This window comes from Zootoca vivipara, chromosome 4 (assembly GCF_963506605.1).
Source record: "Zootoca vivipara chromosome 4, rZooViv1.1, whole genome shotgun sequence".
Taxonomy (NCBI): domain Eukaryota; kingdom Metazoa; phylum Chordata; class Lepidosauria; order Squamata; family Lacertidae; genus Zootoca; species Zootoca vivipara.
The window spans coordinates 31,005,982-31,032,617 of NC_083279.1; the positions used below are offsets into that span (position 1 = coordinate 31,005,982).

The 26,636-nt window shown below is 41.9% G+C and overlaps 1 protein-coding gene across 1 annotated transcript in view; it reads right to left on the reverse strand.

Moving 5' to 3' along the window:
- Window positions 1–26,636, reverse strand: part of OCA2 (OCA2 melanosomal transmembrane protein) — a 153,899-nt gene that overhangs the window by 71,751 nt on the left and 55,512 nt on the right. Inside the window, exons 10-15 of the mRNA XM_035115521.2 lie at window positions 16,316–16,387; window positions 14,656–14,721; window positions 13,369–13,425; window positions 12,415–12,539; window positions 9,559–9,697; window positions 3,788–3,920 (exon numbers count right to left, since the gene is read on the reverse strand). Of these exons, the coding sequence (XP_034971412.1) occupies window positions 3,788–3,920; window positions 9,559–9,697; window positions 12,415–12,539; window positions 13,369–13,425; window positions 14,656–14,721; window positions 16,316–16,387 (592 nt within the window). The remainder of the gene's footprint in view (window positions 1–3,787; window positions 3,921–9,558; window positions 9,698–12,414; window positions 12,540–13,368; window positions 13,426–14,655; window positions 14,722–16,315; window positions 16,388–26,636) is intronic.

The window sequence follows — 26,636 nt, forward strand, 5'->3', positions numbered from 1 at the left end:
AGATCTACTGAACAAAGCAGGCTTGAATCTGATAGGTAGTGATTTCAACCCTGCTGATCAGCGACACTTCAAAGCAATGCTCAGGGCTCTTGGCACGTCTTGGGTGGTGCTTTGAAGTCCTGGTGTCATTGTTACATCAGATGGTTGACAGGTGGGCCTCTCCATGCACAAGGAGTAGCAGGGGTAAGGATCTTGGCCCACTGGCCAAAGGATGTTCCCCACCCTGGTCTATATTGACTGGTGGTGGGTCTCCAGCCCTATCTGAAGATGCCAGGAATTGAACCAGTGACCATCTGCATGCAGGTGACCTACCGGGTACAAACCCTATAAATGAAATTGTTTGATTAGGACAAGAGGGAAAAGGCAGCTGTGGAAATATAGCCAACTTTCTGCAAAGGAGCGACAACCATGGAGTACTGGGGGTCTTAGAGGCCACAAGGTTAACATGAGTCAACAATGTGATGCTGCAGCAGCAACAAACAAACAAAAATGCTATTCTAGGCTGTATCAACAGAGGCCTTGTGCCCAGATCAAGGGAAGCAATTATACCATTCTATTCTGCCTTAGGAGAAGGGGACGACAGAGGACGAGATGGTTGGACAGTGTTCTCGAAGCTACGAACATGAGTTTGACCAAACTGCGGCAGGCAGTGCAAGACAGGAGTGCCTGGCGTGCTATGGTCCATGGGGTCACGAAGAGTCGGACACGACTAAACGACTAAACAACAACAACATTCTGCCTTGGTCAGACAACACTTGGAATACTGTGTCCAATTCTGGGCACCGCAATTTAAGAAGGATGTTGACAAGCTGGAACGTGTGCAGAGGAGGGTAACCAAGATGATCAAGGGTATGGAAACCAAGCCTTATGAGGAACGGTTGAAGGAGCTGGATATGCTTAGCCTGGAAAAGAGGAGACTGAGAGGAGATATTGATAGCTATCTTCAGATATCTCAAGGGCTGTCACGTGGAAGCTTGTTTTCTCTTGCTGTGGAGGGTAGGAATCGAACCAATGGCTTCAAATTACAAGAAAGGAGATTCCAACTAAACATCAGGAAGAACCTTCTGACAGTAAGAGCTGTGTGACAGTGGAATGGTCTCTGACTTAGGAAATTGTGGACTCTCCTTCTTTGGAGGTTTTTAAGCAGAGGTTCGGTGGCAATCTGATGCGTTAGTTGAGCTTCCTGCATTGCAGGGGGTTGTACTAGAAGACCCTTGGTGTCCCTTCCAACTCTACAATTCTATGATTCTGTACTCTGTCAAAATTTGAAAAGCCTTCATTAACAGTTAATTAAAAAAGAAAAGTCTGCAATACATATGAACATCCCTACAGAGTGCAAGTAGTCTCATTACAGTGGGAAAGATCAGTCTTGTGAATCCTTTCTAATTTAAGCAGCTGAATAGCAACACGCAGTACTCAAAAGGATATGACAAGGAGGGAAATCAAAGCAGTGGAGAACAGTAAACTGGTCCTTTATAAATATATACATTCAGTGCTTGTTTGATTGGTAATCAGAGGGCACCAAGCTGATTGAAACAGCTGCTTCAAACAATCTATTGAAGGTTATCGCAAAACCACAGCAATTAGAGATCGAAAAGACACATTAAAACATCTTGCAGACATTCTGTTACTTCTCTGAAGCCAAATTACCCCAGCTCCCTTTTAATGAAATGTTCTTTGATCACCTCTCCCATCCCATTTTAAAGAAAGTGTTAATAGAACTAGTACTTTAGTATTTGCTTTTATTGAGCAGGTACTGATTGGCTCCCATCATGATGTAGCTTGTTGCTGATTATAGGGGAAAAAGAAGATCACTTGCTAATTACGAGAACTGCTGAATCTGACTATAGTAGTCGGCAGAGTACCACAGATGACAAGTCTAATTTGAGCCTGAATATGCTTGTTTCTTCAAGGGCAGCAGAATTTTGGCTAGTTAAATATACCATTTTTGTATGGGTGATTATGCTATTTTTAAACAACAGCGTGTCCTTTCATTTCTTTTCTGTTTTTCAATAAATAACGCAAGCTTGAGGAAGAGTTCAACCCTCCTTTTGTTTCCAGGGGGACTTGCTTCCAAGTAAATGCCTTGGGATTTTAGCCTTGTGTCTCATTGCCAATTAAATGAATGTCGTTTCTTACAATGCCTTGTACTCGGGTACAGATCCCCAGTGCAAAATTTGCATATGGCAAATCAGAAATGAAGGCTGCATGTGTGTCAAAATCTATGCTAGCCGCTGGAGACGGAATTCAATTCCACTGAAAAGCAAGCCTATCAAATTTGCGCTTTCTAAACAATACACAAACAATAACACAGGCATCTTTTGAAATTCACACTGTTAATGCCAAATTACAAGTCACGTGTACAAAAATGTGTATACCAAAGTATGCATATATTAACAAATCTAACATGCAAAATATGCATCCTATTAGGGAAATTTGCTTTGCAAAAATGTGCATATTGTAATATATCGCATACAAAAATGTGTCTATTCAGAGAAATTCACACTAAAATGATGAGGAGTTTCCATGAAGAGTTTTCTATTAAAAATGCAAACTGATGTGGAAATGTGGAGGACTGAATTCAATGCTGGGGGGAAACGAGAAACTGAGAAAAACCAAAATTGGCAGATTTGCTCATCCTTACCAGACATTTTACAATACCATTTATTGCACACACATAAAATTGTAAACAAACAAACAAACCTTAAAGCAGTATAAAATCTCTAAGTAGAAAACCTCAAAACCTATAATCAAATAAGTTGTATAATCAAACCTATAATCAAACAGTTGTACATACCCCAATTGCGTTAAGGCACTGAAATCCTGTGCATATTACATGCCCATCAATGGGTATGTACAACTATTCCCCACAATCCTCATGAAAGGTTTACGAGGACCATGGAAATCTATGGTTTTTGCCGGATGTATGCACATATAGCTACATCACATATTGCATCCTCATATGTGGGGGAGGGGCATCATTAGCCCCTTGTTCCACTCAATGTACAGTATTTAAAGATCTGCAATTGTGTGAACTAGGCTCTAGGGATTCGCCAGTTTTCAAAGTTTGCCGTGAAATATTTACTATTAAATGCATTTTTTAAAAAAACTTGCAGTGAAATGGCCAGAATTTTTAAGTTAGAAAAGATCTGAAGGTATTGATTGCCAAAGATGTTTTCTACAACCTAGTTGGAATATTGTTGTTGTTGTTGTTGTTGTTGTTGTTGTTGTTGTTGCCCTATATTGAAAAGGCTTAATGGCCTTTCATGAAGTGTTTTTAAATCTGGTTGTTGTTGTTGAAGAGACCCACATACAGATTTTTATATGTTTATTTTCAGAACTTCTGTTCCGCTTTTCCATTCAATAACCAAGGCAGCCTGGGACAGAAAGATTTCTCCGTGGGGTGGGATTACTTTCGAATGTTTATATTTTAATGTTTGTATAACTAGCTTTGTATTTTATAAACTGCTTAGAACTCTATTAAGCATCATATAAATTTAACAAAATAGACTGGAACAGGTCCAATTCCCAAGACTCTGATTCATTATATCTGATACACTTTGCACAATGTGCTCTCCGCTGCAAATCTCTGATGTAAGAAGGGGAAATAATGCCTTGAGGGCTAAAGAAAACAAGCAATGGTCCATTAGTATTACAAAGAGGGAAAGGGACTTGGCATGTAGACTAAGCCATTTCATAGGATTAAAAAACACAAGGGTGTTATGAGTTCGTTTGGTTATTGCATCTATTCCCCTTCCCCAATATATAATTTGAAGCTCAAACTCACCAACAATGTCACTTGGCTCTTTGTTGTATAGCTTTTTGTTCCAGTAGAGAAGTCTTAGGAAGGGAATGGAGACAAGAAGCACGAGGCAAATCCCAACAAACATGTGCCCTGTAAATGCTGCAAAGTCCACTCCCTGGGAATAAAAGATATATAATTGAAGTAGAATCAATTACAGCAACTCTCAGTGCCATGCATAAAACAGCACTGAATATTATTGTAGTGTCTTCTTAGCAGAACAGTGCATATCTCCTTCTGTACTTGGCAATATAATCCAGCCAAGACATAGCACTACGTTTAACACCTTGGTTTCAGTTGAGAAGTTAGGTGTATGCTCAGCAAATTTCCACTGACATCAACCCCATACATTTGAAGTACATTTATACCACTTAAAACATTCCCAGCATCCTCCAAAGAATCCTAGGAACCTTAACAAACTACAGCTTATTATTGGGGGGGGACCATGTAGATTAAATGTGCTTTAAATGCATGGTGTGGATGTGACCAGAAAGGATGGCGAAATTTATTTATTTATTTATTTATTTATTTATTTATTTATTTATTTGCAGTAATCAAACTTGGTATTTCACTGAACTCTGTTTTACTGAGATGATGGTGGTAGCAATTAACATTTATTATTATGTTTCTTATCCTGTCTTCCAACTTAAATAGCTCTTCATTGCATGGTGAGGGGGATGAAGGTAGTAACGATTAATCACAGAATCACAGAATTGTAGAGTTGGAAAGCCCTCCAAGGGTCATCTAGTCCAACCCCCTGCAATGCAGGAATCTCAGCTAAAAGAATTTTTTGACAAATTGTTTCTGGCCACGCCTACGAGTCAATGGTGGATGTTCCAATTGTAACCCTTTTTTACATATAAAATTACTAACTTCAACTAAATAAATAATTTATAATTAATTCATTTCCCTCCTTTTGTGTTTTCGATCAGCTTTCAGAAAGTGTGAATTTGTTGCATTCATCTTTAAATACATGCTGAACTGAATTTCCTCTCCATCCCTAGAAGCTTCTGATCCTCTTGAGGCTGCACCAGCGGAAGGGAAGACTCACCCAGCAAAGTCTCATTCATGTAGCACTAAATTAAACTTTTGAACTCTTGCTGGCACATGAATCTCTTGCTGATTAAGATGTGTTACACGATTTCAAGCATCCAGCACTCTCTGAAGTCAGTGCTTCCCTTTATATCACCTAAGAAAGTAGCATCTACCAAGATTTTGTAACTTACCCTGTTTCTCATATTTTAAGACATACCCATAAAATAAGCCATAACAGGATTTTTAAGCATTCAAGGAATATAAGCCATACCCCGAAAATAAGACATAGTGATAGGTGCAGCAGCAATGCCAGTCGCAGCAGGAGGAGGAGGAAAAAAATAAGACATCCCTTGAAAATAAGCCATAGTGTGTTTTTTTGAGGAAAAAATAAATATAAGACATGTCTTATAATATGAGAAACACGGTACTCGTCCCACAATTATCTCAAGAGCCCTATACTACATACATAAGTAAAATAATCCCATCTTGTGTGTGACAGTCCTTTGGCTATATAGAGGTGGCTGCTAATATTAGGAAAACGTTCTTGCTTCCATGTGAAACAGAACCAGAAATATGCTTAATTTGAAAAGGAAACATATTGAAATGAGCTAAAAATCATAGCTGTTGCTTTTTGCAAAAATGGAAATCATGACAAGCAAGTCAAGAAAATTCAGACTACTCAAGACAAGAACATTTAAAAAAAAAGAAATAACAGCGCTTAAGCTTTAAAAGGTTTCAGTAAACTTTATGGAGTTATCCGGGGGTGGGGGGATGCTCTGAAACTTTAGGCGACATTTTTACGTTATGGTCTACTAGTTTATGACCGCTCAGGCCATGTAAAGCTAAGATAGGAAATTGTTATAAACTCTGAAGTCTCAAAGTCACAAATGTTGAAAATTTATGGGTACAAAGGTGCTACTCTTCTAGTCAATCCTACACCACAAAAATAAAAATCATTTGGTTGTGTGTGTTTTAAAAAAATTAAAATAAAATTTAACCAGGCAACTTTTTACCTAAGATTCCTGGGGAAATGTTTTAAAGTGTTACAGAAATAAACTTTGTAGCATTCCAATACAGTCATACCTCAGGTTACAGACACTTCAGGTTGTGTCCCGCACCGAACCCGGAAGTATCCGAATGGGTTACTTCCAGGTTTCAGCACTTGCGCATGCACAGAAGCACCGAATCACGACCCACGCGTGCGCAGACGCTGCACTGCGGGTTGCGAACACTGTGGGTTGCGGACGTGCCTCCCGCACGGATCACATTCACAACCCGAGTGTCCACTGTACTACATTGACAAAGCTTCTTTGAGAAGATGTTGAAATAATTAAATAATAGACTTTTGGTTTCCCAAGACATATGCAGCCCAGAGCCATATACAGAGAACTACTACCAGGTGCTTGATTTTTTACCTTAATGCTAAATCATGGCGAGAATGATGTGACAATCCTATTCATAACCTGAAAACCTTAATGCAAGCAGAGGTCCTGGCATCTGCCCAATTACAACAACACTGAAGACAGATCTTACGCCCCATCTAGTTAATGTTGGCTGAGCTGGTGCACACTGGATTACAGTTTGGGCATTGTCAGGTTAAAACATTTTATTCTCCCAGGAATTTGAATAGCTTGTATTTTAAATGACTCTGTAACAGGTGGCGCTGTGGGTTAAACCACTGAGCCTAGGGCTTGTCGATCAGAAGGTTGGCAGTTCGAATCCCCACAACGGGGTGAGCTCCCGTTGCTTGGTCCCAGCTCCTGCCAACCTAGCAGTTTGAAAGCACGTCAAAGTGCAAGTAGATAAATAGGTACTGCTGCAGCAGGAAGGTAAACAGCGTTTCCGTGTGCTGCTCTGGTTTGCCAGAAGTGGCTTTGTCATGCTGGCCACATGACCTGGAAGCTGTACCGGCTCCCTTAGCCAATAACGCGAGATGAGCTCCACAACCCCAGAGTCGGTCACGACTGGACCTAATGGTCAGGAGTCCCTTTACCTTTTTAACTAAGTAAAATATTGTCATAGTATGTCGTCCTCGATTGGCTTGGAATGCCTGGGCAACACTCCCTGCTTCTAGAGTCTTAAAACATGGCCCGGCCAGATTGGCCAGGATTCAAAATATGCCTGTGGCGGGAAAGCCCAACAATCCACAGTGGCCGGCCTGGGAATTACCCACGACTGGCTGCCTAGCCCCCTGACATTGCTCCCATAGGGGGTTGAGGGACCCACGACAGGCCGCAACAGCCGCCCACCTCCGTGACTGGGTAAGCGGCCATTGCTGACTCTAGAAGATCAAGCTGATAGACTTATTGTCAAATGCATATTCCCCATCTAAGCAATGAAGAAACAAAGAGAACAAGAAATATACCTCTTCTGTTATGTAAATAGGGTACCAATAATTTTTATTCGTTTGCAGAGTGGGAATAAATGGGTATTAATCACTGCTGGGACATATTTCCCATTTTAGTTCACTTGCATTTTTCTACAAAGTACATCCTTATCACTGTGTTTTTAAATGAACAAATTGTGGTAAGTTTAAATGCATTCAAACAGTCTTTGAGCTGAGCAAGAGATGGAGTCTATAAAGGAGAGAAAGAGATCTATCAAGCACAGTAAACCAATGCCTAACATAAAATACTGTACAGCAAGTGTATTTTTTTATTTCTGTTTGAGGCAATAAGCTGCTTTTCAGATTTCCATTGCCAATGTTTAAAAATCTAGTCTTGAAGACTGTATTTCATCTGTCTGGGGAAAACATTAGAAGAAGAAAAAACCCACAACCCAATGTATTTCTGGAACAATCAGGATCTCCAGGAGAAGTATATTCATCTGCCACACATACATAGAGAAGTGACCTCCCCCCCCAAAAAAAAAAGACCAGTTGGGGTTGTATTAAATTAATGCACCATGTTACTGGGGGTCAGTCCAGCCAGCCTTTACTAGGTCCCAAGCCTCACCCACATAGCCAAGCTGGATTGGCCAGGTTTCAAATAACAGATGGCGGGAAAGCCTGCCAGTCTCCAGTGGCCGGCCTGGGAATTCCCTAACGGCTGACTGCCTAGCCCTGGCATTGCTCCTAAGAAGGAGGAGTTTGGTATGATGGACCACATCTGCTGCCTTCCATGTGACCGGGTGGTTGTTGTTGTTTAGTCGTGTCCGACTCTTCGTGACCCCATGGACCATAGCACGCCAGGCACTCCTGTCTTACACTGCCTCCCGCAGCTTGGTCAAACTCATGTCCGTAGCTTCGAGAACACTGTCCCCTTCTCCTTATGCCCTCAATCTTTCCCAACATCAGGGTCTTTTCCAGGGAATCTTCTCTTCTCATGAGGTGGCCAAAGTATTGGAGCCTCAGCTTCACGATCTGTCCTTCCAGTGAGCACTCAGGGCTGATTTCCTTCAGAATGAATGGGTTTGATCTTCTTGCAGTCCATGGGACTCTCAAGAGTCTCCTCCAGCACCATAATTCAAAAGCATCCATTCTTCGGCGATCAGCCTTCTTTATGGTCCAGCTCTCACTTCCATACATCACTACTGGGAAAACCATAGCTTTAACTATACGGACCTTTGTCGGGTAAGCAGCCATTATCCACCATTTTGTTCACCCAGTGTCAGTGCAAGCTGAGGTTAACACTGGAAGAAGCTTCAGTAGCCAATAAAAATGTCCATGACCGTGATAGACCTCTTTCAAGTATAAATGGCATCAAGTTGAGATATTTTGGGGAGTCACTGGTCTTCAAAATCATGTTTTAAATGTTAAAAAGAAGGGGATATCCTCAAGCAAATGAGACGAGTCTTAACATTTCGCAAGTCATACAAAGCTCAACAGTGGGAAAGAAAGACAAGGGGAAATCCCAGGACAGCAACAAATCCCTCCATCCGTATATTCATGACATGGCAATAAAAGTGCGTCTCTGCGCAAGAGCAACAAACCAGAAGTTATAATGCTGGTGATATATTAAAGCTACTGTTATGTTTATAAAAACCAGAAGGTGCATATGGAACGCATACAGAGTATCTGATGTTTAAGGGGAAAGTGTATTCTGTACATTAAGTATTCAATGTTTAAGGAAAATAAATATTTTTAAACTGTTCCCATATCAATACTGCATCCATAATGTCGTTTGTTGTTCAATTCTCCAAAGGGAAAGGGGGGAATTGTTTGTTGTTTTGGATTTGTATGCTTGAAAAATAAAAATCTGTATGTGTGTGTGTGTGCATGCGCGTGTGCGCACACGCACACATACCCAGATTAAGGAGAAGGAAGAAAACAAGGCAATGGTCAATACAACTAAAAAGCCTGATTAAATGGATGGCAAAATCACAAACAAACAAACCAATTACCCAGCTGCAAACCCCATAATTTCCATCACTTACAGTGCAAGCCTATGTGTATCTACTCGGAAGTAAGTTCCAGTGAATTCAACAGAACTTACTTCCAGGTAAGTGTGTATATGGAACTGCAGCCTTTATACTAAAGTAGAATTTATATTAATCAGAGATTAGATGCATATGTATTATGTATTAGTGTGAGGTGTTTTTCTTTCTTTCCTCAGGTTTGCATTATCGCTTACAGCATCAGTCTGGGGGGGAAATAACAACTGGTTCTGTGCCAGAACAGGTGCAGTCTTTTATCTTTCAACACAGTGGGAAGAACAGATAAGCACTGCTGAATAGAGCATCTGTATTTATTTTCCATTTGCACAATAGGCAGCAATACATACCTCGTTCCTGAGCTCCTGCTTTGAAACAATAATCACATTGGGTGGGTCCCCAATAGCTGTAGAGGCCCCTCCAATGTTTGTGAAGATTACTTCCGCAATCAGGACATGCCTGGGATCTAGGTTAAGCACCTCACATAACCTGCAAAGACACAGATCAAAAATACAATCTGATCTTTTTCATATGATTTCTAAAATCGCTGGTTTATGTTTCCAAAGCTAGCTCAAACTATACGCCAGAAAGAGAGCCCATTTATATTTGTGATAGATAAAAATAAATATCGTGTCCCACACTCCAATGAGCAAATCATTTTTCACTCTTATCATAAGAAGAGCATTCACATAATGGTTTCTCACTTTGCTGAATATTAGATTGCAGCTTTCTTGTACAGACCTGATTTGCAAAGCACAGACAAACAGTTCAACCAGCGGAATCTAACAGAAATTATAATAGATGCAGATCTGCTTTCTTTTTGCTTGGGTTGCTCCTCCACTTCCTCTCCTTAAATCCCTTTTCCTATTGACAAAAGCAAGACGACTAGTATTCACAACAAAATGTTGCGAAGTGGGATGCTCCTGTTCCAGGGATCGAGCCAGCCATGCCTCTTCCGAGGCATTCCATTCCATTTCCTCCCAAACTCGGCCCATGTTTTCCTCTCAGCCTTGTGGTGTAGTGGTTAAGAGCGATAGACTCTCGTAATCTGGTGAACCGGGTTCGCGTCTCCGCTCCTCCACATGCAGCTGCTGGGTGACCTTGGGCTAGTCACACTTCTTTGAAGTCCCACTCACCTCACAGAGTGTTTGTTGTGGAGGAGGAAGGGAAAGCAGAATGTTAGCCACTTTGAGATGCCTTCGGGTAGTGATAAAGCAGGATATCAAATCCAAACTCCTCCTCCTCTTCTTCTTCTCCTCAACAGTCAAGTCAGTATTCCATGGCCACTAGGCATGCTCAGGCCTAGCTGGACTGGTTTGGGGTTTGTTTGTACTTCTGCAAACCAGCTTGCCTTGTGTATTGATGGCGCTGTTCAAGCTATATGGAGAATCACCACCACCACCCCACTTAGAGAATGGGTTGGTATATAACAGGGATGAGGACCCTTTTTCAGCAGAGAGGCCACAAGCCAGTGGTAGGCGAGGCCAGAGGCAAACGTGACGGGGTCAAATGCAAAAGTGATCAGAGCAACTGGTGGGAGCTACATTCCAGCCACAGAAAAAGCTAAAGGTTTCTACTCTACACATCCATCCAGGCAAACAGGGCGCAGTCAGGTAGTTTAAGGACACTTAGCTCTGCCAAGCACATAAAAGCACTTGAGATGGGTGTAGAGCAGGAATGGTGACTGGTGTGGCCCAGGAAAGGGACACTGGCTGGGGACAAACCCGGGGGCCAGACAGAAATGCCTGGAGGGCCACATCTGGCTCCTGGACCTGAGGTTGTCCACCCCTGGTATATAGGATTGGGATTCATCTTGGTAACTCCTGCAAAGTACTGAGTTCGCCACAAAATGTGACAAGAAAATAAGATCATATTTCATGCACCGCTGGTAAAGGGCTAAAGCCTTATTGTCAAGGAATCAGGAGAATTTTCTACTAAGCTGCATCACCATGGTAATAGCAGCTTAGAATACCATTTTAAAATTGGACTGAAGAAGTCTGAGGAAGACAGCAACAAAATAAAGTGAATGACTAACACAGCAGTGAGAGAGGGGAGGGGAGGAAACAGAGCCTGTTTAAAACAGTGTGTGTGAGAGAGAGAGAGTGAGAGGGAGAGAGAGGGAGGGGGAAAGGGAGGGAGAGAGAGAGGTTCCAGATAATGAAATTAAAAAGTCATGTCACTGTGACATCTGCATATGAAAAATATATGCGCACATAAATTATTACCAGTTAAGTCAACTTCCACATTTTGCCGCATATCTGAAACAACCAATACTTTAGCAATATTTATTTTACTCAGGGACAACTCTACCATTATGGGCTGAAAGGTGGAGCTCTGCCTAATAAAATATCAGAGAGAGGGGAAAGTACAATTACTTTTGTTTGGGCTTCAAGAGTAATTTCCAGCTGAAGACTCACAAACCAGCAGGCAGGGGAAAGGAGTGTCAGTATATTGAGGGTGTGCATCTGTATATGTGATGGGGACAGTCCTCAAATAAAGCTAGGGGTGGAAGTCAAATTTTTATTATGCAGTGGTGAGGACAACTGAAAACTCATCATTGCAGGCACTTTGCTTCAGTTTTGAAGTGGGCTGCACTTCAGAACTGAAGCAAGAATAAAGCAGAACTGTCTGAAAGAATAAAGCACAGAGAGATAAGGTTGGGTTCAGCTGCCATCACGCATACAAATGCCTGGTTGTCTAAGGTCAACCCTCCACCTCCACCTTTATGCATGAATGGGGCAAGCACATGAATAAATAAATGTAGCTGCCCACACCATGCTCTGAGTCACATGATGACTCATCTCTCTCTGGGAGGTCTCCAGGTAAATCCCTCCCTGGGTCTGTTTATTCCCAACCATTGTTTTGTTACAAAAATCCCAGTGACCCACAGGCTGCCTGTTACGTCTATCCTCCTCCTGCCTGCCTGCCTGCCTTGCTTCCTCCAGTAAAGACAAACACAATCCCAGCCTCCTGGGACTGTAAGAAAACAGCCCACATTGGAGCTGACCATATGGGGAAGGGGGTCAGAAAGAGGTGAGGCAACCTGAGTGAACACATGGTCAGGGTGACCTCCTACCTGCCTGTGTTTAGACGGCATATTAGGACACTCAAGATGGTTTGAATCCCCTGCCCACTCCAACTTTATGGGGGTTTGTTTGTTTGTTTGTTTGTTTGTTTGTTTGTTTGTTTGTTTGTTGAAGAACTACCTTATGGTGACTGGGGTAAAGAGGAGCATTGTAGTAACGTTGTCCAAGAAGGCTGAGAGAATCGCAGCAATAAGACAGAGAATGATAATCATGGCCCACACTTTGCCTCGAGAGAGTCTGTAAGCCTAATGAAAAACAGACACACAGAAAATATGATGGAATTGATTAGCACAGTGGACAACATCACAGTTCTTGCTAAGCAACTCGATGTGGAGCTGTTGTTCAGCATCACCTCATACCAAGAGGTACGGTGTTTATTAAGCTGTGGTAACTGGGCAAAGTGAATGTAAGTATTTCAGAAGACAAAAGCCAGTGTTATCATACATTCCCCTAAGATATAATGAGGCCAAAGCGAATTGTGCCTAACATTAAAATTTATGAGTACATGTAAAATGCTGCAAAGGTGTGTTTTATTGTCATTTCTTTGAAATCAAAAACATATTCCGCTCTTCCTCCCAAGGAATCCATTTTATACAGTATTATAGCAATGCACACGCACTGAAACTGATAGTACATGCTACAGCAGGCGTTCTCATTTGCCACTACTTAATGTGAGAAGTGTTCCTCTTTGCCTTATTGATACTAATGGCATTTAAGTACCATTAATTTAAACAGGGTTTAAGAGAGTCTAAGTTGAGCACTGTGCCTACAGCCCTTCCCCATCACTTCTAAGATAATTTTGCCAAAAGTGTCATCCATCTGCTAAAACCTTTAGAAAATTACAGGATGAATGTTGCTGCTTTTTTTTTTTTTGCAAGGTCTGCCAGTAATGATCAAAGCACAAATAGGCTAGAAATAAGTAATTGACCTGAGAGGGGAAGAGAGACAGTCAAATGGACTCAAGCATGCTTTTTTTGTTGTTCTGTATAGCACAGGTGCCAAAGTATTATTAAATTCTCATGCTAAATAGTATATAAATGCTTTCCACTATAAAGAAGGGAGGAACAGACCTACCTTTACTGCACAATAATCAAAAAATCCAGTTTCAGAAAAGATGGCAACTAAAAGCATCTATGGAGGTTAAAAAAAAGAAAATAATTTACTATTCATACAGTTAGTTTTTATCAATAAAGAATGGTTTAATGCACCCACCCCTTCCCATTTTTGGAGAACCCTTCTGTTCAAATTTGCACATATATTCTCCCTTACTAAACTTAAAAGGGAATGCACAGGTTTTCATTTGGAATAAAGGGATTCACCAGGGCACCCTCCACACTGGGGTCTTTTTGTGGGTGTATCCTGCAGCATGCCACAGATGCAATAACAGCGTGGGTCAATTTATACTGGACCATCCACACATCGTTCCATTTTAGTAGTTGTCCCGATATGCTTCCCCAGTGTCACTACATTACTTGAAATCTGGAACTACAGTGCAACAATAAATAAATAAATTGCGGTGTTTGTGGTATAAAAAGCTACAGAATGTAACCAGGAAATTACAGGACATGCACTCGTCGGAAATGAAGCAGTATATCCAGTCCAAATATTTTGCAAGTGCACAAGTAATCATGGATGCACAATATATATATAATAAAAAAATCTGGAGGGGCCCCCAAACTTAATCTTTACTAGATCAAAAATGATCGGAGGTTCAGTGCAAACTGCTTCCCAGTTTTTAAGGATCTATTTATTGCTTGTCACTTGATAGTCAGTACCAGGGCTAGAAAAAGAGGTGCTAGAAGTTGTTGAGCTTTTTTAAAAAGGGGGGACCCTTACGCTGCCCTCTGCAATACCACTTGCAGCCTCCGTCATGCAACACAGAGTACCATGCCACCCACAGCTTCTGTTGCACAGCCCCCAGCGACGTGCTGATGTGCCGGCATGAGAGGTGCTGGAATGCACCAAAAAAGTGCCGGAACTCAGTTTTGGTGAGTTGTGGCTGAAAAAAAGCCCTGGTCAGTACTAACAAAGCAAAAACTGGGAGTCATATCTGTTGGAATGCATGCTTCCCTGCATTGTGAAATTATTTCTCCTACTGCAAAAGCCAATGGAGGCTACACCATTTTGCACAAAATGATTTCAAAATCTGCCAACCCTAAATTTGCCCAGAAGCTTCCAGTCACATTAAGAGGCATTAGATTTCCAAATTCCTACACCGGAAAAGCTTCAAAGGGAACTAATATGAATGTAGCTGCTCTCAAATGTAGCATATTTTTTAACATTTAGCAACAATTAAGTTCGATATAATATAATTCCAGAACATTTAAGGCACAAGGTGTATATATAGAAGTTTTTAATTACCATTCCGAACAAAAGCGCCAGAGTTTCATAATCAATCCATGCCACTACTTTGACCAGGCTCGGCTTCTGCAATTAGAGAGTGCAATTATCATTTAATCCCTTAGATCTCCTACCTAGTGATTAGCTCTGCAAATGCAAACTCTTAAAAAAAAACTATTAAAATGCACTTTGACGGAAATTAGTTAGTCTTTTTGCAAGAATTTCTCCGTTGGCACTGTAAAATGCAGACAACTTGAAGGGCTCATTTACAAGGTGCCTACATTAAGCATGTTCGGTTGTCTTATTATTTTTGTTTTTCTACACCTTACTGCACCTTTATAGACATAAATGAAAACTGAAATACTGGGCTCCTTTATTTGCTGTTTTGCTGACAGGATAATATCATGCAGGTTCTTTCTGTGGACAGTTCAAAATGAGTTCAGGGAGAAACAATTTTCAAGTTTAAGAACCGAGATACAAAACTGAATAGTTTTTTTTCTTTAAAACAATGTTGATTTGGCAAGGATTTTTCCGCTGTGCTAAGAATGTTTATAATAATTTAAAGAACTGAACAGATCATGAAGAGGAAGAAGAAAATCACAACAAAAAGGGTATTGTTAAGAACATAAGAGCACTCCTGCTGGATCAGACCAAAGGCTTTTCTTGTCCAGCATCCTCTTTCCTACAGTGACCAGACAGAAGGTTGTGGGCTTCCACTTTTATTACCCAGTAACAGGAATTCTGAGGCATGCTGCCTGGAAGTATTATAGAGCTATTAAGAGCATTGATAGTCTCATCCACCATGAATGACATGGTGGATGCAGAGAAATAGTGGGAGGCACCAGCTGGGGAACCCCATGGGGAAGAAGGCTCAGAGCCAGGGGATTGGTGGTGGGACAGCAGTGAAGGGTCAGAGGGAGAAGAGGGAGCAGACTAGGAGGAGGAGGTGTAAGAAACTGAAGAGGCGACGGGGTTTAGTGAGCAGGAAGGGGCTGTGGTGGAGAGCAGTCCAGACTCAGAGGCAGGAGAGGAGGAGGTCCAGGAGACAGAGGTGAGGCAGGCTGCTGAAGAATCCTAGGGGTCTCCCTGTCCTGCTGCGACCATCTCCCTCTCCTCCTCTTCCCCCCCCCCCCGACGCTGGTCTCACAGAACACACAGAGAAATGAAGAGGGTGGAGCAATGTGAGACAAGATGATGAAGCCTTAGGCTGCTGACCTATGCCTGACTCCAGCTCCTGACAATGAATTCATCTCATTATCACATGGCTATCAAGATCTTAACAGCTTGTGGCCAGCACATCTCAGAGATGCTTTCCTCCTATGTCCCATCATCATGCATAGTACATCAAATGAAGATTGACTTCAGGAAGCCTTCTTAAGTGTGCCATCTATATGAGGCAATCATATATATATATGGCAGACTTAATAACTATATAACTCTGTGTGTGTGTGTGTGTGTGTGTGTGGTTCTTACGCCTGCAAAGAACTATCAGGGTCCCTGTCCTGATTCACACATGCAAACACACAACACAAGCCGTTTTGTGCCTACGCTAAATAGTGTGGCTGACTACAGGCACTTTCACTGAAATGTTTTCTCCCCTCCAAAGATGGCTGCTGATCATGGCAAGTGGATTTAGGAATCGGGAGTTTGTAAAAGAAACATATGAGATTTTGCTACTTACATCACCGATCACAGCAAGGGCAGCTAAGGCAGCCAGGGAGCCCAGCATCGCCGCTAATGTCCTGTGAACAATCTGCAACAACAGGAGGGACCAACCCTATTAGTCCAGTTGTTGTCCTTTTAAGTCTTATTCCATATGATGTAAAGATCTAGTCACATCTTCCCTTCTTGGTCCTTTGAACATGCTGCTTAGAGATGTCTTCAAGGCAAATACTGGCACGTCAACATCAGAAGTGACTGGCCCACAGTCCATAAGCTATATCCACCTGGAAAGGTTTTACTGCCTGCTTTTACACTTTGGCCACACCCATTTTAATGCTTGGCCCACAACCACTTCAACATGCAGCCCCATCCTGAGGGTCCTGAATCACCTATTTGGTAGCTTAGGGTTCATGTTTCCAATTTAATTTGCTAACTAGTAGCTAATTGAGTTCAAAGGAAGTTGTGAGAGAGGAAGCATAATTTACTTGTGTCATGCTTCACTTCAGGGTTTCATCCTTAGATCTACAAGGAGATGCACGTTTTGTACCCACATTGGAAGAATGTCAAATCCCCCTATTTTTGACGAAACCTTGAATTGGGGGGGAGACACTTTGCAAGCCACATTTCCTCTCTCACAACCACATTCTAGTGGCTGGAGTGTTGTAATTGCAACAATTGGATCACTTTTACATAGATGTTCCCCCTGTGGAAACAAAGATAAAGCATTTCATGCAGTTTTCATTACTTTGCTGCCTGTTTGCAAATACCGTATTTAAGAGGGAAGTGGCAAGATGGAATATCTCAATAAATGTTTAAGGCCTCCATGCCAACTTGATTAAGGATGTCCACAAGATTGGTTCTACAAAACAATCTTCTTCTTCTTTAGCCATCAAATGGGTAATTTCATTAAATGAAATGCAATTGCAAAAGGTTTAATATAATTGAAAGAATTTACTGTTATCACTGAATCACCTTCAAACGAGTTAGCAATACTTAAAATATTACTCAGGTTTATTTTCTGATGAAAGCATCATTCCACAAAAGCTCATTCACTGCTAATTTCATTAGAATGTCTTTGGCTGAACGGAAAGGAATAAAGCAACCCCTGTGACTCTTTTTTTGTTTCTGTCACAATAGGGTGAAAACTTGATAAAAGATTTAGCTTCTGTTGCCCCTTTTATCTGAATTCAGATTTCAGCAGTATTCCATTGTAATCCTAGACAGAGACCCATCACAGAATGCACAGCAGCTGAACTCAACAGAGACTCTCTAAACTCATTACACATACAAGCATGGGTACAAAACACATTGTAGGGGTTATCTCTGCCCCCCAAACACCAATACACACAATGGCCATGGCTCTTTGCACTTGAATATGCATGGAGAGCACCAGTCTGTTGTGCACCACAAGCTCCCTCCATGGCCTCATGAACCCTGTAAACTCAAGTTAGTGTGGGGAATAAATTTCTCCCTGGCCCCAAACACAGCGAACGAAAGTTGCATAGCAAGGTCATACCAAAGGCAACACTGTCAATAGTAAGTGGTGTGAGCCATATAGCAAAGGAGGGTGGCTGGGAGATCCAAAGATGACTGTGGTGCTGTCGTCCAGGAGGTGGTTCTTATTTAAGCCCATGGAATGTGCTTGAGTGAAGGCTCTAGCAGGAGTCCCAGTCAGCTCTACCCATTCAAAACCTGCCTCACGGCCCTCCTGCAAATGGCCCAGTTTGCAGGCAGGCCAAATTCTAATGTCTGGAGGGAGATGTTGGGACATCTCCCACCGGCCATTGAGAACTGGCCCAAGGACCACGGCAATGGCAGCAGGGCAGTGCTGTGCTGCAACTGCTATCTCACAGAGGAGGCTGAGCGGACTTATACGGTAGACAATACCAAACTCAATGGACCGAGGGTTTGACTTAGTATGGCAGTAACATAATGATCTAAGTCAAACCCTTGGTTCATCAAGTTTGGTACTGTGTATAAGTCCGCTCAGCCTCCTCTGTGAGATGGCAGCTGCAGCACAGCACTGCCCCGCATACTAAGGGTTTGACTTAGTATAGCAGTAACATAACTATCCGGGACACGGGTGGTGCTGTGGGTTAAACCACTGAGCCTAGGGCTTACCGATCAGAAGGTCGGAGGTTCAATTCCCCGCGACGGGGTGAGCTCCTGTTGCTCGGTCCCAGCTCCTTCCCACCAAGCAGTTCGAAAGCACATCAAAGTGCAAGTAGATAAATAGGTACCGCTCCGGCGGGAAGGTAAACAGCATTTCCGTGCCCTGCTCTGGTTCGCCAGAAGTGGCTTTGTCATGCTGGCCACATGACCCGGAAACTGCATACCAGCTCCCTCAGCCAGTAAAGCAATATGAGCGCCGCAACCCCAGAGTCGTCCACGACTGGACCTAATGTTCAGGGGTCCCTTTACCTTTACCAACATAATGATCAAGATACGGTGTCAAACATCCTACGTCATCCACAGCATTTCCTTTGCTATTTCAGAATCCACTGGTGTTTGGACTGTCGGTGGTAACAGTCAACAGCTAGTTCTTTGTAAAAATAAATAAATAAATAAATAAATAAATACTGCAAAGATGTACTTTTAGACCTCTCCTCAAGCGAAATTCCCTGACATGAAGAAACGTCTTCTCACAAGGCCTTTTGAGGAACAGAACACGAATTTGAAAAGGACATTTAACATGCCATAAATCACTTGCAGTAAGGTAAGACTTCGGATATCTGAAAGCTACTGTGCTGCTGTTGTTTTGTCCACTCTACGTAAAGTTTTGCAGTGTTTTGTTATCAACAGTTAATTTATTCTTTTCTGGTGACTTGTGCCAAACAGTGTGGGATTACATAGTTTCTAAAAAATAGGACAGACTGAAGCAGAAATTCAGAAATCTAGAATTAGATTTCTACTCCTTTGGAGAAAGAGATTGAGTGGATGTTGTTAGACAATTCCATACATTGTTGGGGATGTTTCATTCTAAAATTCATAGTGCTAAGGCTGTGGCACTGGGGAGTTTCAGGAGGGGAAGGGCTGTTTAAGAACCAAACCAAGAATAGTCTCATAATTTAAAACAATGAATGCCTTCCCAGCCCAAATCCAGAAAATATATGATTTTGATAGTCCACTCAGTTTTTTATTCAAAGACTAAGAACTATAAGGAAGTTGATTGCTGATTTCTGAAGTTATGCTTTAAGTCTGCACTCACTATGTTGAAGAAGTATGCTATACTGTGCCATCTGGCAGAGGACACCAGAAGGGGTCAAAACAGTTGCTGATGGCAACAAAACCGAAAAAATGTTACACACTGTGGCGTATACAGTGGAACCTCAGTTAACGAACACGATGCGTTCCACGGAGGCATTCATAAACGAAGGCATTCGCTACCCGAAGGCATGCTTCTGCGTGTGTGTGACGCGCCGATAGAGCGCTTCTGCACACACACGCAACGCTGTGCAGATCACGTCTGTGCATCCGACGCCGCGGAACCTGGATGTAAACACTTCCAGGTCCGAGGTGTTCGTAAATGGAGGCGTTCGTAAACGGGACTGTTTGTAAACCGAGGTACTACTGTAGTGTACTTGAACATGGATTGTTCCATTTTAACTAAATAAGCACCAGTACTCTGAGATATGACACAACCTTGATGGAAGAAAGTGAGGAGGAATTAAAGAACCTTTTAATGAGGGTGAAAGAGGAGAGCGCAAAATATGGTCTGAAGCTCAACATTAAAAAAAACTAAGATCATGGGAACTGGTCCCATCACCTCCTGGCAAATAGAAGGGGAAGAAATGGAGGCAGTGAGAGATTTTACTTTCTTGGGTTCCATGATCACTGCAGATGGTGACAGCAGTCACGAAATTAAAAGACGCCTGCTTCTTGGGAGAAAAGCAATGACAAACCTAGACAGCATCTTAAAAAGCAGAGACATCACCTTGCCGACAAAGGTCCGTATAGTTAAAGCTATGGTTTTCCCAGTAGTGATGTATGGAAGTGAGAGCTGGACCATAAAGAAGGCTGATCGCTGAAGAATTGATGCTTTTGAATTATGGTGCTGGAGGAGACTCTTGAGAGTCCCATGGACTGTAAGAAGATCAAACCTATCAATTCTGAAGAAAATCAGCCCCGAGTGCTCACTGGAAGAAGAGATCCTGAAGCTGAGGCTCCAATATTTTGGCCACCTCATGAGAAGAGAAGACTCCCTGGAAAAGCCCCTGATGCTGGGAAAGATTGAGGCATTGAAAGCATGTCGGGCGCCCGGGCGCCATGGTGCAGAGATCGCTCCGCCGCCCCTGCCCCGTCCTGTTTATTGCCGTGGCAGGTGGCCGGGCCCAGCGCGCAGCACGGCTCCGCCGCGCTGCACCCGCCTGCCGGCCCGGCGCCCTGCTTCCCCACAACACCCAGCCTGGCCCTGAGTGCTCACTGTAAGGACAGATCCTGAAACTGAGGCTCCAATACTTTGGCCACCTCATGAGAAGACTCCCTGGAAAAGACCCTGATGTTGGGAAAGATGGGGGGCACAAGGAGAAGGGGACGACAGAGGACGAGATGGTTGGAAAGTGTTCTCGAAGCTACCAACATGAGTCTGACCAAACTGCGGGAGGCAGTGAAAGACAGGAGTGCCTGGCGTGCTATGGTCCATGGGGTCACGAAGAGTCGGACACGACTAAACGACTAAACAACAACAACAACTCTGAGATAGAAGAGATAATCCAGAAGGCGGTTTAAAAAAGAACATTTCCCCTTCATTTATGATTGCATTTGCCATTACTAAAGAGAAAGTAATGCAAAAGGTTCAATGGATTTTTGACAATTAGTACTGTATTTAAGGAAAGTTCTCCTGTTTACTCTGTTTCAATATTCTACCCCAGGCATCCCCAAACTGTGGCCCTCCAGATGTTTTGGCCTACAACTCCCATGATCCCTAGCTAACAGGACCAGTGATCGGGGAAGATGGGAATTGTAGTCCAAAACATCTGGAGGGCCGAAGTTTGGGGATGCCTGTTCTACCCTATATCCATTTGATTAATGAGCAAATTAACAGGGCCAGCCCTACTGTTTGTTTAGCAGTGCAACAGCTTCAGGTAGCAAGTACTAGGGGGCAGGGAACAACACCAGGATGTTAGCAGAAAGGAACTGTGTGTACCACCAGACCCACTAAGCTAGACAGGTTTCCTCAGTAATGGTGGACCACTCTGTCCAATCGAAAAGTCAACTGCTAGCCTAGTTGCCTTGTTGTCCTTTGCCTCAGGCAGATATAGATAGGGCTGCCATACATCCAGGTTTTCCCAGACACATCCAGGAATCAAGCTGGAAAATATCGTCTAGGCGGAAAACCCGGATGTATGGCAAGTAGGGTGATTTTTTAAAAAATGCTTAAGAAATCCCCCAAAAGCCCCAAAACTTCTTTTTTTTTATGAGATGTCCCCCAAAAATAAAAGCTCAACTACTTTGTCCGGATTTTCACTTTGGGGAATATGGCAACCCTACTCATAGAGAACATTTTCTAATGAACATCATTTTAGGCTTCTTTTGGTAGAGTATGAATAAATAACATACTATGTTTTATTCATTTTGTTTCTCTATTACAGGCAGTGGAGCATGGTATATAAAAGTACCCAGGAAATAAATAAAACCAACAACCTAAGTGGATGACCCCAAACACAAAAGAGATACTCTTGAGAAAGTAGTCATAGAAACAAAACCTGAGAAGATTGTGCTGTTTTGCTCTGACAAGCGTTTCATGTACTCATAGACCGGTAAATACAGAGCCCTTTTCAAACAAAAAATTGAGATCCCCCACACACACAAAAACCAATTGTATGGGCAGTAATAACATCTATGCGGTATTTATATTGACTAAAGATCACTGCGGTATACCTACAGGGCTGTGTTTAAGTGTTAGCAAGTTGACCCTTTGGGCTGAATTTTGAGCAAATGATGGGAACCCCTTGAGCTCACTCAGAAACATATTTTGTTTACTTCTTCTGTAACTTTTTACAAATATTGCAGCCACAGAAAACAAAGGGGGGTGGATTTCCATATGTTCTAGCACTGTAAAAGACAATTTAGATAATAGTGTGTTTCCCTAACTTCCTGTGCTGTACTGCAAAGTACAGTGAATATTATTCAGTTGCCCAGACAATATATTTTCTTGTGTTGTGGCTGTGTCCCATGACCCATATTATGGATGTCCCCACGATCTTATTATAAAGTAGTTGTGTTCTGTAATATAAACAAGCACTGCTAAGGAGTTGTTTCTTTTCCTTTTCCAATGTATTTCTTATCAATAAAAAAATTCAGTGTGGCGCAAGCAAATTTTTATGTGGCTCAGAGGAAAAAAGTTTGAGAACCACTGCTGTATATTAAGAAAAATAAAATTATCCCTCTCACAAAGACACTCGCATGCAAGCCCTTTCTGTGAGAATGAGCCTGCAAAAGGTCAAAGCAGAACTGGTCTCTGGTAGGTGTGTAATGATTTTTTTAGAAACCTGGGAAAAAATTATAGAGAGGACTAAGGAAACAGGATGGAAATATCTAAACCAACAATGTCAGCTTACATTCTATAAATTTTATGTTGTTTGTTCAATGCTCTTTCACCATAAAGAAAAAAGCAGCTGATCCCGCAAGGTTTATTCAACAACTTAATTTATTCAGGAAATCTAATGACTGAAGCTCTGATGGAATTTATCTTTGTAACAGAATTCACAGAAAACATATTTTCTTGGGAGTAAGCCCCATTGAGCCCATTGGGACTGACTAACAAGTAAGCATGCATTCAATTGATTGGGGGGGGAGGGACAAAAATAAGCAACACTTGAGCAATTCTCAAACAAAGAACCATAGATGTATTCCATCTAGAGAATTTAAATCCCTGCTCAGAATTCATACCAAGTTACTCACACTCAATATCAGTCAAACCACTGCCTGAAGAAAAATGCAGGAAAGGCATAGGTTTGTCACATTCCGAGTGCACTGTATGTGCTAAAAAGAAGTTTAATGGAACAAAAAGTAATGTCGATTTGTGCCCCCAAAACACGAAGTTCTTATAGCTATATACAAAGCAGAAACATCCTGACCAGCCTATGGAACTACTGTATCCTTTGAATGTTGCTTGGAAATACCACTGAAGGAAAGTAGACTTGTGAGCAATGATAATGTGGCGAATGAATTCAGTGTGACTTGGGGTGGATCTATACACAGGGGAAAAACTCTCTAGAAATTAAATTGTCAGAGCAAAACGGGCGGAAACGCCATGTAAAATCGCATAAAAACGTTTTCTGCTCTACAGCGCCAGCTGGTGTTGCATGTTTTTAACACATTCAAAACACTGTTTTTTGACTAAGGCAGCTGAGTTCCTGCTTCCTAACAGCCATGCTTAAAATAGCAGCAATAATTTATGGATCCTACAGATCTCTGGTTGGCCTTGACCCATGGCAGGGCCTTTTCAGTGGCAGTTCCCCATTTGTAGAATGCTCTCCCTGTTGATATATCCGTCTCCACCATTATTGACTTTCAGGAGGAATAAAAAATCATTCCTGTTCACTCTGACATTTGAAGGTTGGAAGATACTGTCCACAACAACAACAACAACAGTCAAATAATGTGAATGACCAGTTTACCAGGTGGCACATAGAGACCACAAACTGAACCTATTTTCTATTTACATCTCCTATATCCTCCGGTATTATATTTAATAGGAACATTTCTGGTTTTTTCGTAATTTTACATTTTAACATTCTCTTTAACTCTTCATAGATCTTCTCCCAGTATGTCCTTATCTCTGCACACTTCCACCACATGTGCATTTGAGTTCCTATTTCTTTCTCACATCTCCAACATGTAGGTGATTTATTTTTATACATTTTTGCTAATTTTTCAGGTGTCTATTAATGTATGGTATTGTAGCCGCGAGGATGCTGATCGCTAGGAATTGGAAAAGTAGAAACATCCCTAGTATAACAGATTGGCAAATACTAATGAAAGAATATTCACAGCTAGCCAGAACCACAGGGAGAATTAGAGGGCAAACAAGACAAAAAATAAAAGAGGAATGGAGGATTTTTGATGAGTATATAAAAACAATTAAGTAAATAACACTCAAAGCAGACAAAACCGAACCAAGGTGAAGGGTCAAGAGATAGACAACAACAAAAAATTATTTTGCGGATGATGAAAACGAATAGTACTAGCTACAGAGAGATGATTGGAAGTTGTTGGTATTTTATGTATTGTTTGTAATTTTTGTAAACTTTTCTTTGCTCTTTTTTTTTCTTATTCTTTCCTCTTCCTTTTTTCTTTTTCCTTTTCCGAATCTCCTTATTTTTTGATTGCTGAGATGTAAAACAAATGATATATTGTATCTTTGGTGTCTTTTTTTTTCTTTTGTCTTAACTTGTATGTAAATATATGTATGTTTTTTAATGACTGAAATAAATAAAAAACATTAAAAAAAAACAAACTGAACCTATTTTGATTACATTCTGCAACAATCTAAAGCAACTTGGTAAAAATTCTTCCAGAGAATCTTCATCACGTCATTGCACTGTTCAATGGACTGCCATATTATATCCCAGGGGTTGAGAACCCTTTTGGACCAGTGGGCACATTTTGAATTTTGAGAAAGTGCTGTAGATGCCACCCATAGGGTTGGTGAACCATGTGAAGGGGAAACAATCTCAGAGCTAAAACGTTACCAGGTTTAACGTTACCAGTGAAAAATGCTAATTTCAAGAATTCAGAAGCCTTCCATATCCATAAGGGCGCTTTACTTCATTTACAACAGATTCTAAAAGCGCTAATTCAACAGAGGAACTGACAATTATGTTCAACTCATCTCCATAAAGCAGGCTCAACCCACCAAATTCCACATAAAAAGAACACTACTTTGTGATATAGTCAATATTGCAGCTTCAGATTGCTTTGGGCAAAGAAGGCGAACCTTTAGGGGGGGAAGAGAAGCAAGTCTCACTAACCAAATATATCTTGAGAAAAAACTCATTTTCAGACTTATTCAGAGCTATTCTCAGACATTCAGAACCCAAAGTTTCATTTGCTTGCAAGAGGAGCACAAACAAAACCTGTTAAAGGAGACTTTCATTGGTGAACATTTGAGCAACATCCAGCTGAAAAAATCAGATAGGCAGCCCTGCTTGTGATCAACAACAGTTCTGCTGGAGAGACTTGGTACATGGGATTTACTCCAAAGTTTGACTGATCACCAAGAGAAGCTCATCCAGTGGGGCAGCAGACTCTAGCAGCTGCACTGCTGTCACTTACCAGGAGGAGCAAGGGTTGGGGGGGTTGAATAAGTGCCCCCGAACAAGTGCCAGATTGGCTCTGCTGGTGTGCTCACACAGTCCCAAACTCAGCAACACTTCTGCTGGGAGGCTATTGCTGCAGCTCCATCTAACTAGGCTCTCAATCCTCATTCTACCAATCACCAGTGCTTTCGTTCTACAAAAAAATGTTTAGGGGTACTCTAATTTTCCTACTCATATTGAAATACTGCCCCTCAATGAGGCCAAACTTAGATTCACAAAATGTTTAGGGGTATGCAGAAAAAAGCACTGCCAGTCACTATATTTCAGGTTTGTACAACAGGCAATCCACTACCTACATGTGGCAGTTGATGAAAGGCCTAAGGTTGGGGGGGGGAGGAAGAAGAGGAATGTGCTTTCTACTGAGTCAATTGGACCAGGTCCACCCAAATCAATACCTTCTGCACTGACAGTGACTCTCCTGGGTTTCAGGCAAGGAGCATTCCCAGTCCTACCTGGAAATGTCAAGGGTTGAACTTGGGACCTTCTGCATGAAAAGCAGCTGCCCTACCACTGAACTGCAGCCCTTCCCTGAATTGCCAATCATCTGGTGAGCCAAAATCCTTGGCTGGTGGGCTGCAGTTGGGTTGGTAAAACAAGTTGTTCAGGTCTACCATATTTGGTGGTGGGGTGAACCTTTGTTCTGTCAGAGCCACTTCAATAAAAGCACAGTTGTTTGTGACAAGCAGGCCAGTATATAAAGCTGAACTGGCATCTCAGTTTTGTTTGTTTTGTTTTGTGTGGGTTTTTTTCTGCTATGGGGTAGCCTAAGCTACTGAAACACTTCTGGGTCAAAACTCAGCTGGTTGCACTTGTAAGCAAGAGTGGACAGAAAAATACAAGCTGGCCAAGATCCAAGCTACAAGGAAGGGTATTCAAGGAAATTGCAAAATAAAACTGCTTCCTAATAAATGAAAACAGAGGGCCTAACATTTTAAAACACCGGTCCTGAAAGACCTACATTGGCTCCCAGTACGTTTCCAAGCACAATTCAAAGTGTTAGTGTTGACCTTTAAAGCC